Below are 15,720 nucleotides of genomic sequence, written 5' to 3'. Positions count from 1 at the left end.
TTTAATACAAAACTTAATTCTTGTAACAAAGAAATCTCATCTGTATTCGTATGCTTCGAATGAAATGAGACCGGAGCCGCGTTTACAGAACCAAACAATCCTGCCTTTATTGATCTATTCATGAGAAAATTATACATCAATTTGACAGGCTGGAACCTGAAGTAAAATAAAACTCAGAGCTGTGATGGATCCTCATTTAATACAGCTTCTTGACATCCGAGCTCCCGAGCACATGTTCGTTTTAAATACAGTGAAACACAAGACACGGCAGGCGATTGCAGACGTTGCGACGATGGACCGAAGAGCTTGATGAGGGCGGGGATGTTGAAGTGGAAAAAAAAAAAAAAAAGTGGCGCCGATCTGCTTCGTAAGTACTTCCCATGGGGTGGGCACCTTCTGGAAGTAGAAAGTGATGTGAAAAATCAAATGAAGGTGTACACTCCGGAGAAGCTGAGAGCAGAGTGGAAGCACTTGCCTTTGAACTATTATTCATAAACATCCTTCTTGTCTGCAATGTACTGTACAATCTCCTCAGGAGTCATGAGCTTCTCCGCTTCGGCATCTGGGATCTCAAAGCCTGCAGCAGAAACGGAATAGGAAGGTCCAATAAACGATGAGCCGGAAAAAACTGAAATCCAAAACATGACCCTTTTTTTTTTTATTATTATTTTAGCACAACAGCATCTTATGCTATAAGATAAGCCACTGATTTCTGCATGGCAATCTCTACTTCTTTGCTTCTCAACCTGGATAACTAACCAACCGGCTCTCACCAAACTCGTCTTCCATGGCCATTATGATCTCCACCTGGTCCAAGCTGTCCAATCCCAAATCTTTCATGAAATGGGAGGTTACCTGAAGCTGGAGAATAAAACAATTATTTAGTGACTTCATTGCATTTTAAATAAGTCATGCTGACTCAAGAAAATATAGACGTCCTAAAGATCCAATAGGAACCTTTTTTTTTTGTGTCTTGCTTTGCAACGACTCACCTTTTCTGGGTTGATCTTGTCGTAGAGTTTCAGTACATACAAGACGCGGTCTTTGATGGTTTCTAGGGTGAGGGGGGGCAGGTCGCCATACTGTCGGCACAGCAACCCCACTGATGAGATCTAAGCAAGGCAAGGAGAAAGAGACAGGAAAGTTCAGATCAACATATTTCTCTCCACTGTTAAAGAAACTAAAGATCCACTGATTTTTTTCAGCAAAATCCTGATAACAGACACTTGGGGAACCCAAAAAATCCAATCTTTTTACAATCGGGTAACATTTTTCAGTGGGGAAGTCATTACTGACAGAAGACGACTCAAGTTAGGCTAATTCCACAATCAGCGAAATGCACAGGAATGTACGAAGTGACACGTTCAAGCATTTCCATGGTTCATTCAAGAAGGTATTTCAGCAAATGAATTGTTTTGTAATGCTAATTTCTACTATGAGAAGATGATCATATCTTTATTAAAGACACACAATAGTAAAAAATCCATAGTAAAAAGATATGAGATAAAAATAAACAAGCTCGTAACAGTATGTATTTGGTGTACTTGTACTTTATGATTTAATTCTTGAAGAAATTGTTATAAACTAGGAATAAATGTTAACTACAGTGCAGAGAGGAGAGGATGAGTTATATAAGTCGGAGAGGAAAAGTGATAAATCTTTTAATTTAGACCGGTTACATTTTTACTCGTCTTCACCTGTAAAAAGTAGTAAATTAAACATGTACATATTTAGTAATTAACCCTGAAGACTCGAGTTTTCAATAACAAATCCATAGTGATGTCTTTGTTGTTGTGTAAATTGAAGCTTTCTGCCATTCCTTCGCAATCTTCTAAGTGTATAAAAACATGCCTTTAGAGAGTGGTTATTATTCACTGTTAGAAGCATTTAATTTCATGTGTGTCTGGGGTGCAGACTTACTCAACACAAGTACAAACACATGCCAGTAAATTTGGCTAACAGCTAGCTTTATGTGCTAACAAGCCACAAAACTCAGCAGTTGTGTCGTAATAGCATTCCTTCATCAATGTGGCCACACAATCGTGTTGAAAAATTAGTCCGCCAGCTAAAACAAAAGTCACGCATCCCAGTAAACCTGCAGCAGACTCTATTAGCCTGTGAGCTTTGAAAGACATCGGGTAGGTCACACAGCTAGGCCGCAGCTCTGCGCCGCGCTAGCAGCAACTCACCCTGCTCTGTCCCAGCCACCGCGTCCTCCGGCTGTCTGCAGCGAAGGAGAATGGTCGGTGGACGGTGACTGCCGGGGCGACAGCCGCTCTGAGCGCGAGGTTGACTGGGCAAAGCCTCAATGAGGGCCGGCCAAGCGAGCGGACACACTGTTGCAGGACACGGGCCGCCATGTTGTAGGAGAACCTGCTGAATCGGAGGCAAGTTGGAAGACTCCAGGTCAAGGGCTCCAATCTGCGCATGCGCGTTAAATACAAGAGGATTTTTCTTTAAAAAATAATTTGCTGTTTATTTTTGGTTAATATTTTATAGTGTACTACAGAAACTTTTTAAATGTGATTTTCATACGAATAATAATTTATTAGAAAGATAAATTATGGAAGTGTCGAGGGCAGACTAATCGATCCTTGAATGAGCATGCGCAGAACACAGGAAGTGAAAAGGGCTGAACTCAGAGCTGGGAATAACAACTAGATGCTTTTATCAAATAACAATAACTTCTGTCATTGATATTATAACTAATTACTAACCATGGAGCTGTCTGAAATATTGTACAACAAAGCGGAGTACATTGAAACGGTAATAGATGCGGCGTTTGAATCCTTTAGTAGCTAAAGTAGCGGCTCTTTTAACTAGCTGCCTGCTAATGTGGAGAAGGGCGTTGGATACCAGAAGAGGGGTTTAATACTCATGTTGTGGTTTTTGCAGGCTTCTGGAAACAAAGTGAGCAGGCAGTCCGTGCTGTGCGGGAGTCAAAACATCGTACTGAACGGCAAAGTGAGAAAAGGACACGAACGCACCGAGCTAACGCTGCTGTCAAGGAGAGAAATCTGCTTTTAATGCTTTGCTTGTCCTGGTTTTTCCTTCTTCTTTTTCTTCAGACTATCGTGATGAATGACTGCATCATCAGGGGGGACCTGGCTAATGTCAGAGTGGGTAGACACTGTGTTGTAAAAAGCCGGAGTGTTATTCGACCACCTTTTAAAAAGTTCAGCAAAGGGTAAGGGATTCTTCTCATGTTCCATGTCACATTTAATCTTGTTTTAGTTCTGTCTTAAAACGGATTCAGATGCTTGAGTTTTTGCAAATGTCATCTCTGTGTATATGATGCAGAAGAAAAAAACCTAACCAAACTTTATTGCAGTCAGTCATTCTGCAGGCTTTTAGTCTTATTTCTGTATGTTTTTATTCATTCAGCGTATCTTGTCCTTATCCCTGTTTTGCTTCAGTGTGGCGTTTTTCCCACTCCACATTGGAGACCATGTCTTCATCGAGGAGGACTGTGTGGTCAATGCAGCGCAGATCGGTTCCTATGTCCACATTGGCAAGAACTGTGTGATAGTAAGTTGGGTTGGAAAAAAAGAGAGAAATATTTGAACCAACGAACCCAAGAATGGTTAAAAGACAGCCTTAAAAAAAAAAAAAGGATAAAAGTGGAACTGCCTCCCAGCTACAGTCTTCTGCAGTCACATGGTGGTCATGCTTTGAAGAGAAGCAGATGGCAAGCAGCTCCGAGACAACAGATTAATATGTGTCTATTTGGGGGGGGCGGGGAATGGAGGACATATAGACAGAATATTTAAGGAAATAGAGCATGGAGAAATACAGTTTACATACAACAAATAAAAAAGACATACATCTTAAAAGTTTCCTTCTTTTTGTCCTGGTATGTCATTTTTGCAGGTCCTATATGTTGAAGAGGATTTTCAGTTTCATATAAACTGTATGATTTTTTTATTTTTATTTCTGTCTTGTATTCTTTTTCTTACCAACATTTTAGACAGTGGAACTTAAAATCAGTACGACTTCCGGAGGCGGTGAAAGGTTTGAACTCAGAGATGTTTGTTAATTTTATTCGTTCTGTCTTGCAGGGCCGTCGATGTGTGCTGAAAGACTGCTGCAAGATCCTAGACAACACGGTGCTTCCTCCTGAGACAGTGGTGCCACCTTTCACCATCTTCTCCGGATGTCCAGGTCAGCAGGACACACAGCAGACTTATTTGTCTTCCTTTTCCACCAAACCTGCTTTTAATAGTTTGTTTTTTTCCCCTCTCTCTCTCTCTCTCTCTCACTGGTGCTCCTCCAGGTCTGTTTTCAGCAGAGCTCCCAGAATGCACGCAGGATCTCATGATTGATGTAACCAAGAGCTACTACCAGAAGTTCCTGCCGCTCAGCCAGATCTGAACCGCACCGCGACACTTTAAGCCAGCTCTGCATTCAGATGGGTGGGAGCTCCTGGAGAACTGCAGTGGACTTTTCTCATCAAAACATCACACTAGGATTTTATTTAACTGTTCTTCTGAATCCTTAACGTCAGATACAAAAACAACCTGGATCCTGATTTATTTTATACGCCAATGTTTTGCCTCATCTGCTGCTTGTAAGTGAAGGAGAGGTTAAAACCTTATCAAATTCAGCCGGTGGATCTTAAACAGCGTTGGCTGTATATGTAATCCTACACCTATGTAATTTTGCTTTTAAAATGAAATAGTATGAATTAGTTGGCTTTTTTTCCACTATACCCCCAGACTTTGTTGAACCCCATTTTGATTTTCCTTTTTTTATTTGATCTTGTTGAAGGTTGGGTCTGCTTTACATTTGTCATTTAAGTTTACAGTTGTTGCAACACTCAATTATTTAAGCCTGTAAATAAATGCAAATGTATGAAATTGTCTAAGCTGTTAATCTTTAATAATGAGAATGTTGAGTTCTATTAGTACAGAGCTCAACTTTAGATTGCAAGGTAATCTTTTCATGGTAAATGTCCACTTGATATTTGGAAATACAAAGTCAAACAATACAGCGACTCTTCGAAGAAAAGGACGGGTGCATCTTTTTAATACGGCATCTTGGCGCCCTCTGGTGGTTCAAGATAGAACTGCAGGTGGCCATTAGTTTTTCCGCCAGTTAGTAAAATACGTTTTGAGAAATGACGATAAAGTTACGTTTACATATGGAAAACTCTGTTGCTTTTATTGAAACTTTCCATTATATGCTTATTTTTAGAAGTATATTCGCCTTTTAATATAAATCCTGGATCTTTTCTTGGGTATGTCAAAATAGGGCTATGTCCCACTTTTTTTTTTACTATTACTTTTCACCATTTTATTTTTGTTTTACAATTTTTTTACTTTTCTCGCTAAAAGCTAATTGAAACGAGATCTCTTTTCTGATTGGCTGGCTACATTGCTCATTGTCCAATCAGTGTGGATTGCAGGAGCAAAAGTTTACGTCACATAAAAATCTAGTTATGCATTTGTATGTGACGTAAAAATGCATAACTACGGCATAATAGGGCTATGCCAAAGTAGAACAGTTTTTACTTTTCTCGCTAAAAGCCAACTGAAACGCCCGAAACGAGATCTCTTTTCTGATTGGCTGGCTACATTGCTCATTGTCCAATTAGTGTGGGGTGCAGGAGCAAAGATTTACGTCACATAAAAATCTAGTTATGCAAACTCCAATTTCTGAAGGAAGTAAGAGAAATGCTCAATTTATTTTAAATCATAGGACTTCAAGTTTAGATATCCATTTTCTTTAAAAAAACAAAAAAAAAAAGAATAAATAAAGGTAAGACCTCCCTGGTTTAGTTCTGAGCCACAGTATATATAGCTTAAAAAAAATTAAAACACGTAACTCATACAATTTCAACTGAACTGCTTTATTTATTTTACAATGTGAACCACATATATCATACCAACAATTATTTGTTAAGTATATAGATTAGCCATTTATCTTATTTTAGACAAATAAGTATTCAGAAACAGCTGATCATAGTTTTGGCTCTGAAGACATCATGTGGCATGAGTCAGTCTGATGAAGGTGATGAAGGTGATGAAGGCCATGACCGACTAAGGAAAAGAACAAAAACATGTCAACTCTAAATAAACCATAGGATAGAAAACGGGCTAAGAACCTGAACAGGGGCTTGGATAACAATCGGAATTGTGGGTAACAATAGTTCAACTTTAGAGGATGGAAAAAAATAAAATAAAAAATGTAAAATTTCCCGGTAAGAAAACGCCATCTCCTTTACCAACACGTTGCCATAACAACAGAAGGTGGTCAATGCTCTCAGTTTTCAGTCAGACACCCTACCAACACCAAAACGGAGAGTCAGATGGGACGCAGTGGGCTCACCAAGGAGAAGACATTTACACCAGAGAGGATGTGGACAGGATTCACTTCAGATTCCTAAATTAAGTGTCTTTAACCACAACAGACTTGAAATGTTATGGCAACAGGAAAATCTGACGAAACTACTTCCTATTGATCAGGACGTTCTTTCCGTTTTCACCTAAAGTTTCAACAAATATCAATTTAAAACTCCAGGTTCTGGATTTTGCTTCGACAGAATTGACAAATCAGCTCTTCCTCCAGCCAGCAGCAGCTAAATATAAAATATCACAATAATCAACACAATGAAATCTGCGACGAAAGCAGCATACCCTGCCGTGCCACTTCAGAGAAAACTTAATTATTTTTAATCCTTAAAAGAAAAATAATAATCTGAAAGGAGTGAATCAAGTCACAAAGAAGAGCAGAGAGCATGAGACATCAAGTCAGCAAAACTAAAAACTTTCAATCTCACAAAGTTATAACTTATAAACAGGTGTTACATCTGGTTTGCTTCATTCAGCTGGCGTTGATCAGTCAGATTTGTTTAGTTTTTTTCCTATTCATTAAATGTGAATACAATTAAGAACTCCCACCTTTTTGAGTCCATAAATGCATTAGCCAGTATTCTGATTCATTTCCGAGTTCACCAAAAACCAGATAATGGTTCAGGATCTGTGTTTTGTTGCATAAGTGCTTTCCAATGCTTTAATGTCTTACGTTTTTAAAATTTATTTAGTGCTTACAAAGAAAGAAAGAAAAAACTGAATCAACCAGGAATAGATTGATAAGTGTTTCTCTAATTATTGGGATTATTACAACCACAGACTGGTTCAGGTTTGGCTGCACTGCTCTTATTTTTTTCAATCTGATAAACTCCTTCCATGTCCATTTCTTATTCACTGAACCAAAAACAATCAAATTTCTTAATTTATGTGACCTCAGTGTCTGATGTAATCCATGTTAGTAGAGAAGCAACAACCACTTTATGAATGAAATGAACCCCAGAATGATCGTTTTATAAGAGCGGCAAAAAAAAAAAAAAAACCCATTCCTATCAAGTGCTCCAACACAGAAGTCCAGCTTAAGAGCGATTCAAGTGCACCAAGTTGCCAATATGATATTTATAATAAATTAAATAATTTCTCACACAGGGATGGTTGCATAAACGCTCCACTGGGTGGAATCAAATGTTTTAATCGCTTTTTAAGCACCTGCTGGGGGTTAAAGAGCAACTTCAAGTGGGGGAGGAAAGTGGAAGAGCCGATTTGTTTGCATGAGTCAGAGGTGAAAGCTAAGTGCAAAAAAAAAAAAAAAAAAACTAAAATACTTATTGCAACTCATCAGAATTGTCACACGAGCACATAAAACTGCAGCGGATCTCATGATAACACGCAGGGAAAGAGAAGGAAGGGCATAAGACTCAATTTCCATTATCAAACGATAACATGACAAAAAAAATACAAAGATTTGTGTAGAATCAACTTGGCTGTTTCAGCTGCAGGGAGTGGCGATGAGCCGATAACGTTAACACTGCTGGGCGAAGAGAGGAAAAACCAACCGCAGAACATCGAGTCACAACCGAAGCGGAAACAGCAGAAAGATGAAAAACAAAAAAAACATGGTCTAAGTGTCCAAACGTTAATCTCCACCTGCTCAGACATCATCCGCCCGGCAACTGGCTACAAAAGCCACAGATGTGATGCTGGGTGAACGAGCCGCAGCGCTGTCAGGCAACAGGAAGTAACAGAAAACACACCGTCTGACGTTGAGCCTTCGACGAGCTCCGTCCGATGTTTTTTTTTTTTTTTTTTTTGGACATTTGTTTCTCTTTTTGGCGAGTCCGACGTTTGATCATGGCCCTCTCTTCCTTATTAAGGTGATGGGTGGGGGATGACAGACTGAGGGAGGGAAGCGCACACGCGTGTCAGAGATTAAGTGGCTTTTTGCTCGTCGAGCTGCACGCCGTACTTTCCGCTCATTGAGAACCGTCGACATCCCAGAATTAGTAAGTGACCTCCTTCTTTGTCTCCTTTCCAGGGCAGCTTGGTCTGAGGAATGTGTGAGGCCGTCCAAACTTCCCACTTAGTTACACTCTCTCTCTCTCCCTCTCTCTCCCTCTCTCTCACAAACACACACACACACACACACACACACTGCTCTCATTGTGGATTTGTACTTAGTGTTGGAAAAGGAGACAAGGAACACAATTCATGAACAAATGCAACTGAGAGCCTTCAGGCCTCACTTTCATTTCCAGTCCAGATGTTTGGAAGTCTGTACATCAGCACATCTGTACTACAAAGACCCATCCGTCCGTCCGTCCATTCTGGCTTTGAAGACTTCATCCCACCTTAATCAAGCAGGCGACAGCTCAGATCACCCTGTTGCGTTTGTGCGTGGGGGAGTCCGTGATGACATCACTGCACTGGGTGGAGTTGCGCTTCCTGTTTCCTCCTCCCCCGGCGGCGGCGGCGCCGGTAGAGTCCAGATGTCGGGCCATCTCCTCTGTAATGAAAGTGTTCAGGTCGACGTCTTGGAGGCCGTTGCGCCTGCTGCGGCACACCGGTCCGGAGCCGGAGGACGCGCCGCCGCCACTCGCGCTCCCCGTGTTGCTGCTGCTGCTCCCGCTCACGTGCGTCGGGGAACCCGGAGCGCCGGAGCGCACACTGATGCTCGCCATGGCGCCGCTCAGACCTGAGGAGGAAAAGATGGCCCAACGAACTTCAGTTGGTATGAGAGCAATAAGCAAGACGACAAAACGAGAAATGGCAAACGTCTAGCTTCAAGTCTGGACTTCACCAACACATTAATGTTCTCATCTAAACCTTTACTGTCAACCCTCTTTTTCATCTCAAGTCTTTCCCGCTACATCTCACTCCATCTTTCAACCGCTCTACCCAGCTTCCTCTAAAGAAAAGCATCCCCTCACCAAGATGAGGTGGTTTCCTGTTTCACACCGATTGGTTTTCCACCACAAACAGCATCTTTTTTTTTCTCCCCCCTTCTAACATTTCTTCTATAAAGGCCAGATTTGTGAAGACTAACTATTCAATTTCCTGCCAGCAGATTCTCCAGTCTAAGATGCAAAGTGCTGCAGCTCCTAAAGGGCTACAATGAGTCTCTTGATTAATGCTCCCTGTGTCCAATCAAGTTCATGTGCATCTTCATAGATCTGCAGTTCACCATGCTAGGATGCTGCATTGAGCAGCTCTCTGTTGAAACCTTGGAGCATCTTTTGACCATCCAATGGTATTGGCAGTATTTTACTATAATGTATCGGTGTATAATTTTTCTAACATAACACTTTCCCACTACGCCACCCGAGTTTTTGATTTCTGATCTTGGTCACTAGACACTGAAGTTATGAGAATGACAAAGTGAAACTCCACTGCAAAGCACCCAAGCAGTCCTTTTCAGCAGCTAAATTGCACATATTGTAAAGCAACGTAGCATTCAGCTCGACCCAACAGCTTTAAAACATTTCAAAAGTTAATACCTCATCTGCTACATTTTCTAATTTTCTCTCTCTTAAAACGTCAAAGCCTTCACATAATAGTTCTAGTCACTTAAGTTGGATTACACACCGTCTACACGACAGCATCAGTGGTGCCATCAAAGCAGTCCAAGTAATAAAAAATATAAATGAAGTATATTAAAGCTTTTAGTTTGACGGTCCAAGGTGAAAACTGTTGAGACACACTGGCATTCACAGTAAAGTGTCCAAAGACTTAATGTGAACACAGAACGTTTCTGAAACCGTGGACTGCAGAGCAAGGAAGAAGTGCTCAAAATAAATTTGAATTAATTGAAGAAAACAGCTTGCAAGAAAATCAAAATAAAAGATAAAAATCTTAAGTTGATAATCCTCAAAAAGTAAACAAAATGTATGAAACTTTAACAGGTAAAGTCATTACATTTGGGTCATTTATATTTGACAACAGTAAGATAAAATTGTCTCTATTGTCCCCATGCACAAAAATCACTAAAGTAGAAAAGTATAGATTACCAATATATGAGGGACACTCCCTTATCTCCTGACAGAGACTAAAATACTTCACACACAATTCAACTCGACATCAGATCCATCTGAATTTGTTTACAGTAGAATATAAACTCTTTAAAGTAAGATTCTGAGCAATCAAACATGAATCCATGCATCTGAACAGGATAAGTTAATTTAAATCAATTTTTAAAAATTTAAAAAAAGAAAAAAAAAAAACAACTTTTGATTTAGTCTGCTGTGCTCTGTGACATTCCCTTGGTGAGAGTTAAAACGGGACCAGCAGTCAGGATTGGCCAGTGCCGACACACCCCAGCAAAACAAACTTATCTAATGGTGACATGTGGCAGAGAAGCATGACTGAAGCAAGAAACAGACTCACGTGACCAACGACTATATATAAACTCACACACCATAACTCAGATGTTACTTATGTAGAAGGAGATAACGCTGACCAGGAAGAAACGCATTTAGCTTATAAATAAATTATTTTACCACAGATCTAATAGATTTGTTGTGTTAGTGGATGAAACATTTACCCATTTAAAAAAAAGAAAACCCCAACCAACTTCTACCCGACACCTCCCATACGTTCCAGTAAACATATCAAATATATCTGCCATGTCAAACCAAGACTAAGCTTTCCTCACCATGCAGAGCTATGGCCTCCCTGAAGGGCTGCAGGTCCGTCTCCACAGACGAGCCGGTCTCAGCCGGGGAATTGGCCCTGCTGGGGGCCACCATGGCCAGCCGAGAGTTGGTCCTGCTGCTCCTGTGTGGTGGGGTTTTGCCACACAGGAAGCTGATGAGATCCTCCCTGCGAATGGTTCTTCGGCGCTTTTTCACCCAGGCCAGCATATCCTGCACGAAACCAATCACTTGTATCATCTGTTTGAAGCTTGATACGTTTCTCTGGTCCTTCTGCTGCTGCGGACATATAACTGTAATCTGAAATCAACCGTTTTCTCCATTGCAAACGACAAATATGAGAGGAATGTGTAAAGGACACAGGTTACCAAGTTCACAAAGAGGAAAAAAAAAAAAAAACATCAACAAAGATGTAGACCCACCTTGTTACGCCGTTGGTGACCTATCTGGATGCCCCGGTCACAACTTCTCTGATGGGCTTCAACACTTTCTGAGAGGGAATACATCACTGATCATTTTCCAAAAATTCTGTAGTCATGGATCTAATAATAATTTAGTCAATCTAAATAGTGTAATACTTTATATTAAAAGTAAAACTATAATACATGCCTTACAGAAGTATTAGTACACATTGAACCTCTCAACACGTTAAATCCATAAGCTGCACAAATATACCATCAACATCATAATATCGGTGTGTGCAAAATGTATATCAATAGGGACTGTTTGCAGTGCAATAACTGTTGACTAATATATTTTAAGTGTTATGAACTTGCATACGACATGCTAATGTAATGTTCAACCAGTTGGACAGCATCTCACAGTAACAGATGCCAACACTGGAAACGAATGGCATTGCCCAAAATGCTAAAGGTCACAGAGGGACAGACGCACAGACAAAACAGTAGAAAATAGGCATACATTGCTGCTAATATCGTAAATATTTACTATTATATTCTACTGTGATTCTCTTATATCGTGGAGACCTATTACTTTATATAGGTCTAGACAGACTTACAATAATGTAAATAGAAGCCTGGAGTTGTAATGCGACAAAGCATGAACAAGTACGAATACTTTTTAACAGGACTTGAATGCGTTCCGTAGAAAAAAACAACACAGACCTGAATTTAGTATCCTAACTCAGTTTTGCAGCTCTGGCCAATTTCACTCTTATTTCTGTTAAAGTATTTTAGTTTCATCTGTAAAGATCTTGTGAAGTCTATTCATTTCATGCAGCGATCAATACAACTTTTGACACCATGACGTACACGAGGACAGCAATGATACCGGTTCATCTCATCATCTGAGTGAATATAGGTGTGGGCACACTCCTATTCGGCGTTTAAACTGAACCCGTCAAGTCTACTCGAGCAGGTAGCAGCTGAAAAAGCACATGAGAATCACATGGACAGTTACCTTTGTAAAGGTTGGTTACTGCAGTAGCAGCATTCTGAAACGGCACCCACAATGACAGGCCCTGCTGGTGGCATACCCTGTCTGTGGGAGAGAAGGGAAGACGAGAGTTACTATACATCACACAACACTGAGCTGTTTTCATATGGACTCTGTGAGAAATATGTGACTAAAGCACATCGAGGGTTGGGGTTGAAGAAGCGAGGTTCACTTATAAACGCCATTTTGTCTGGCCTCTACAACTGCAGAGATGGGGTTTGGCATAAAAATAGATGTCAGCAGGCAGCTAGACGGCCAACAGGGCAGCGGAGAGAAAGTACCGAACTTAACTGCACTCTCAGCAGTAAAGTTCCTAAGCAACGCTAAATAAACATACAAGACAAACAATACGTCAAACTCGTTGCTGTTGGGGTATCTATATATGTAAAATATTAGACTGTGAAAGCAGGGAGCCAATATTTTCCTCGCCATCTTGTAATTTTAACGCTCGCCAAAAGCAGCCTCCGGATTAGCAGGGAAACACGAGTTTTATCAACAACCGTACAGTGATGTATTCTCGTTAAATATGTAAAGAACCGTTTAAAAATATCCACTTTGACTTCATAGCATTTGTTAACACTGACAGTCAGCTGGGAATGTCGCGTAGCTACGACTGTTGTTACCAACGCCATTTTGTAACTACTTGGCTAATGTGAAGTTAGCTACGATCTAGTTAATGTCAACAAATCGTATAATATTAAAGAAAGTAGTCACTGTCGTTGAAATATATTGCTATGCTTTGGTTATCCAGAAAAACAACGTTTAGCACTATATATTTTTTTTACGTAAACAGGAAAATGCTAATCCCTGGCAACCACAACCCAGCTAACTTTAGCTTAAAAAAAGTCACCTGTGAACGCTACTTCTGATACCGGCTAGCAAGCTGGCTAAGCTAGCTAGCATTTAGCCCACAGTTACTGTAGATACAGAGCCGGGTTGCTAACCAACTAGCAGTTGTTAAATAGCTACATACCTCTCGCTAAGCTATTACGAGCTGACAAGAAAGTGCTGCCTTTTTTTTTACCTTTGTATAATTGGGCTACGGCAGTGGCGGAGTTCTGGAAGAGATGCCAGAGTTTATCCTGGTCATTGTCGGCCTCTTCCTCGCCCGGGTCCATCGTCTCGGCGTCGGCTAAACATTGCCGCTCCCATTTTGAGAACCAGTGCTCCGGTCCGTGTTCCTGTATCTCCGAGTCCCCGTCTTCCTTCTTTTCCTCCATTTAATGCAAGAGAGCTCGGAGGAAATTCGTTTCTAACGATTTAATTTGATAATATTTGGACAGCATATATAGAGTTATATAAATAAAGTCATAAATACTGTTATATATTCTTTCTTTTTGTTCACTAATTTAGCACCGCAGCTACTCCCGACTACCTCAGAAGATAAGCCTAGCTAACTATTTTTCTCTACTTGCCGACGTCGGGATATATACATGACACACTATCATGTTATGTACTTCACTCCACCCATTGCTACATATGTCAACAACAATTGGCCACATTAGCACTGTGGGTGGTCTTTAGGTCTTTACGCTTTATGATTGGCTGTCCAACATGTCCGTCCGGAAACTGGCAAAATAGAGCTTCAAAGTTTTGTTGGAAGCTCTGATTATTATATTATATTATATTATATTATATTATATTATATTATATTATATTATATTATATTATATTATATTATATTATATTATATTATATTATATTATATTATATTATATTATATTATATTATTATCAATCAAAATGTAAAGGTCATATTTGTATGTTGAATATGAGTGTAAAAACCTTAAATATATTTTTATCAATACATTTTTTTAATCTGTCAGTTACTTTTGGAAAATAAAATAGAATATTCAATCAAATACATTAATCATTTTGATATTAAATAGCTTATATTTAGATTTTTACAAAGTTCAGTCATGACATACTGAAGCATGTTATACATCCAAAGTGTTATATATACATAACTATCCAAATTATTCAGATTTACTATTTTATAATGGTGACCCAGAAGAATGAAAAACTATCTACTATCTTTACCTCAAAGTAAAATAAGTTATTAAATTGTACAAAAATAAACCTGTAAGAACAGAGCAACAACTTAGAAATGTTCAGCTATTTCTTTGCTTGTATACCATTCAAACTTCTCACTGCATACCTAAAATTAAAAAAGAAAAGAAAAAAAACAGACATATGATTAGCTATGATGTATTTGTCTTTGTAAGATCTGTTACTCTGGTCCCATCAGTTGATAAATGGAGAACAAAATATAACACACATAGAACTCAATCAGCAACATTTACATATATTTTTTTCACTTGTCTTATCTTGGGATTTCCTGAATAGAGAAATTGGTTGCCCACATGCATTAAAGCAGACTTGCTCTACAAAAAGGTTCCCTCACGTTGGAATACTATGTAATTGCTCAATTGACTTTATTAAATCAGGACTGTACCCAGCATCAACATTTGGCAGGCCAAATTGCTGTATTAGTAACAAAGTGGTTAGAAGGATAAGAACCTTAGAAAGCATTGCAAAACTGACAGAACCCCCTGATCCAGTTACCTGCTACTTACGCTGCTAATGCTGCTACCTATTCCACACAAGCCAGACCTAGAGCCCAGTCTCCATGGCAGCCCATCATATGCACACAGCTCTGCCAGCAAGACCACCCCGCACCTAGCAGGAGAGACCTCTCCTGGGACCCCAACATGCCAGACAGGCAACAGTCCCCTGCAGTAGTTAGCACTCAGGAGGATCAAGTAAGGGAGAGCACATTGCTAGCCCACCTCATGAGCTAGTAATGAGCTTGTTCAATTAAACTTAGTTAGAGACTTCAATTCATTTCCACTTCCAACATTATAATTTTTATAATTTCTGGATTCAAGGGAGGAAAGCTCAGTGCAAGTGGTTCTGTTGAGCCATTATTTCATAACAACATATTAGCTTGTTTTTATTTAAATGTAAATTTATTGGCAAGTTACAGATATAGCAACACATTTCCACCTTTCAACTGGGAGACAATGGTTAAAAATAGTAAAACTCTGAAACAATTAATACATAAATTATGTTTTCATGTTCTTTTTTGTTTTAAACTCAGATCTTAAGATTTAAAAAACAAAAAACAAAAAAACTGGTCCTAAGTAATGTTTTGATACTTTTTCATTAACGATCTAAATATTGTTAAAATATTTCTTACTTTACTCAAATTCTTCTCTTGCCAGTTTACTTTTTTAAGCTGTTTATGTAGCTCTAGTTGTAACTAAAAGTATAAAGTATACCCTTTTTGAATACCTTTTTGAACTTCACAAA

General features: G+C 39.4%; 3 protein-coding genes across 4 annotated transcripts; 1 reads left to right on the top strand and 2 right to left on the bottom strand.

The window, feature by feature from the left end:
• Positions 1-81: 81 nt before the first annotated feature.
• ndufab1b (NADH:ubiquinone oxidoreductase subunit AB1b) lies at positions 82-2,411 on the bottom strand. Its single transcript, XM_008415728.3, has 5 exons — positions 2,190-2,411; positions 993-1,112; positions 774-861; positions 476-577; positions 82-396 (listed from the first exon to the last, which is right to left on the bottom strand). Exons 1-4 carry the CDS (start codon positions 2,358-2,360, stop codon positions 486-488), a joined length of 471 nt encoding a protein of 156 aa, XP_008413950.1. The 5' UTR covers positions 2,361-2,411; the 3' UTR covers positions 82-396; positions 476-485.
• Positions 2,412-2,597: 186 nt separating this feature from the next.
• On the top strand, positions 2,598-4,856 carry dctn5 (dynactin 5). The gene is made up of 6 exons (XM_008415727.3): positions 2,598-2,766; positions 2,896-2,964; positions 3,069-3,187; positions 3,417-3,528; positions 4,059-4,161; positions 4,274-4,856. Exons 1-6 carry the CDS (start codon positions 2,719-2,721, stop codon positions 4,369-4,371), a joined length of 549 nt encoding a protein of 182 aa, XP_008413949.1. The 5' UTR covers positions 2,598-2,718; the 3' UTR covers positions 4,372-4,856.
• Positions 4,857-5,832: 976 nt separating this feature from the next.
• On the bottom strand, positions 5,833-13,885 carry hapstr1a (HUWE1 associated protein modifying stress responses a). Of its 2 annotated transcripts, none has more exons than XM_008415726.3 (5): positions 13,434-13,885; positions 12,374-12,454; positions 11,377-11,444; positions 10,957-11,167; positions 5,833-9,000 (listed from the first exon to the last, which is right to left on the bottom strand). In XM_008415726.3, the coding sequence occupies exons 1-5, from the start codon at positions 13,627-13,629 to the stop codon at positions 8,678-8,680; spliced, it is 879 nt and encodes a 292-aa protein (XP_008413948.1). In that variant the 5' UTR covers positions 13,630-13,885; the 3' UTR covers positions 5,833-8,677. The 2 variants fall into 2 exon arrangements, with proteins under 2 accessions (XP_008413948.1, XP_081465947.1); XM_081609821.1 differs by lacking the exon at positions 13,434-13,885 and adding an exon at positions 12,549-13,198.
• Between the last annotated feature and the right edge of the window lie 1,835 nt (positions 13,886-15,720).

This window comes from Poecilia reticulata, chromosome 8 (assembly GCF_904066995.2).
Source record: "Poecilia reticulata chromosome 8, P_reticulata-male-v2, whole genome shotgun sequence".
NCBI lineage: Eukaryota > Metazoa > Chordata > Actinopteri > Cyprinodontiformes > Poeciliidae > Poecilia > Poecilia reticulata.
The sequence above is the reverse complement of the archived record's forward strand: the minus strand, read 5'-3'. Positions and strand labels throughout refer to the sequence as shown.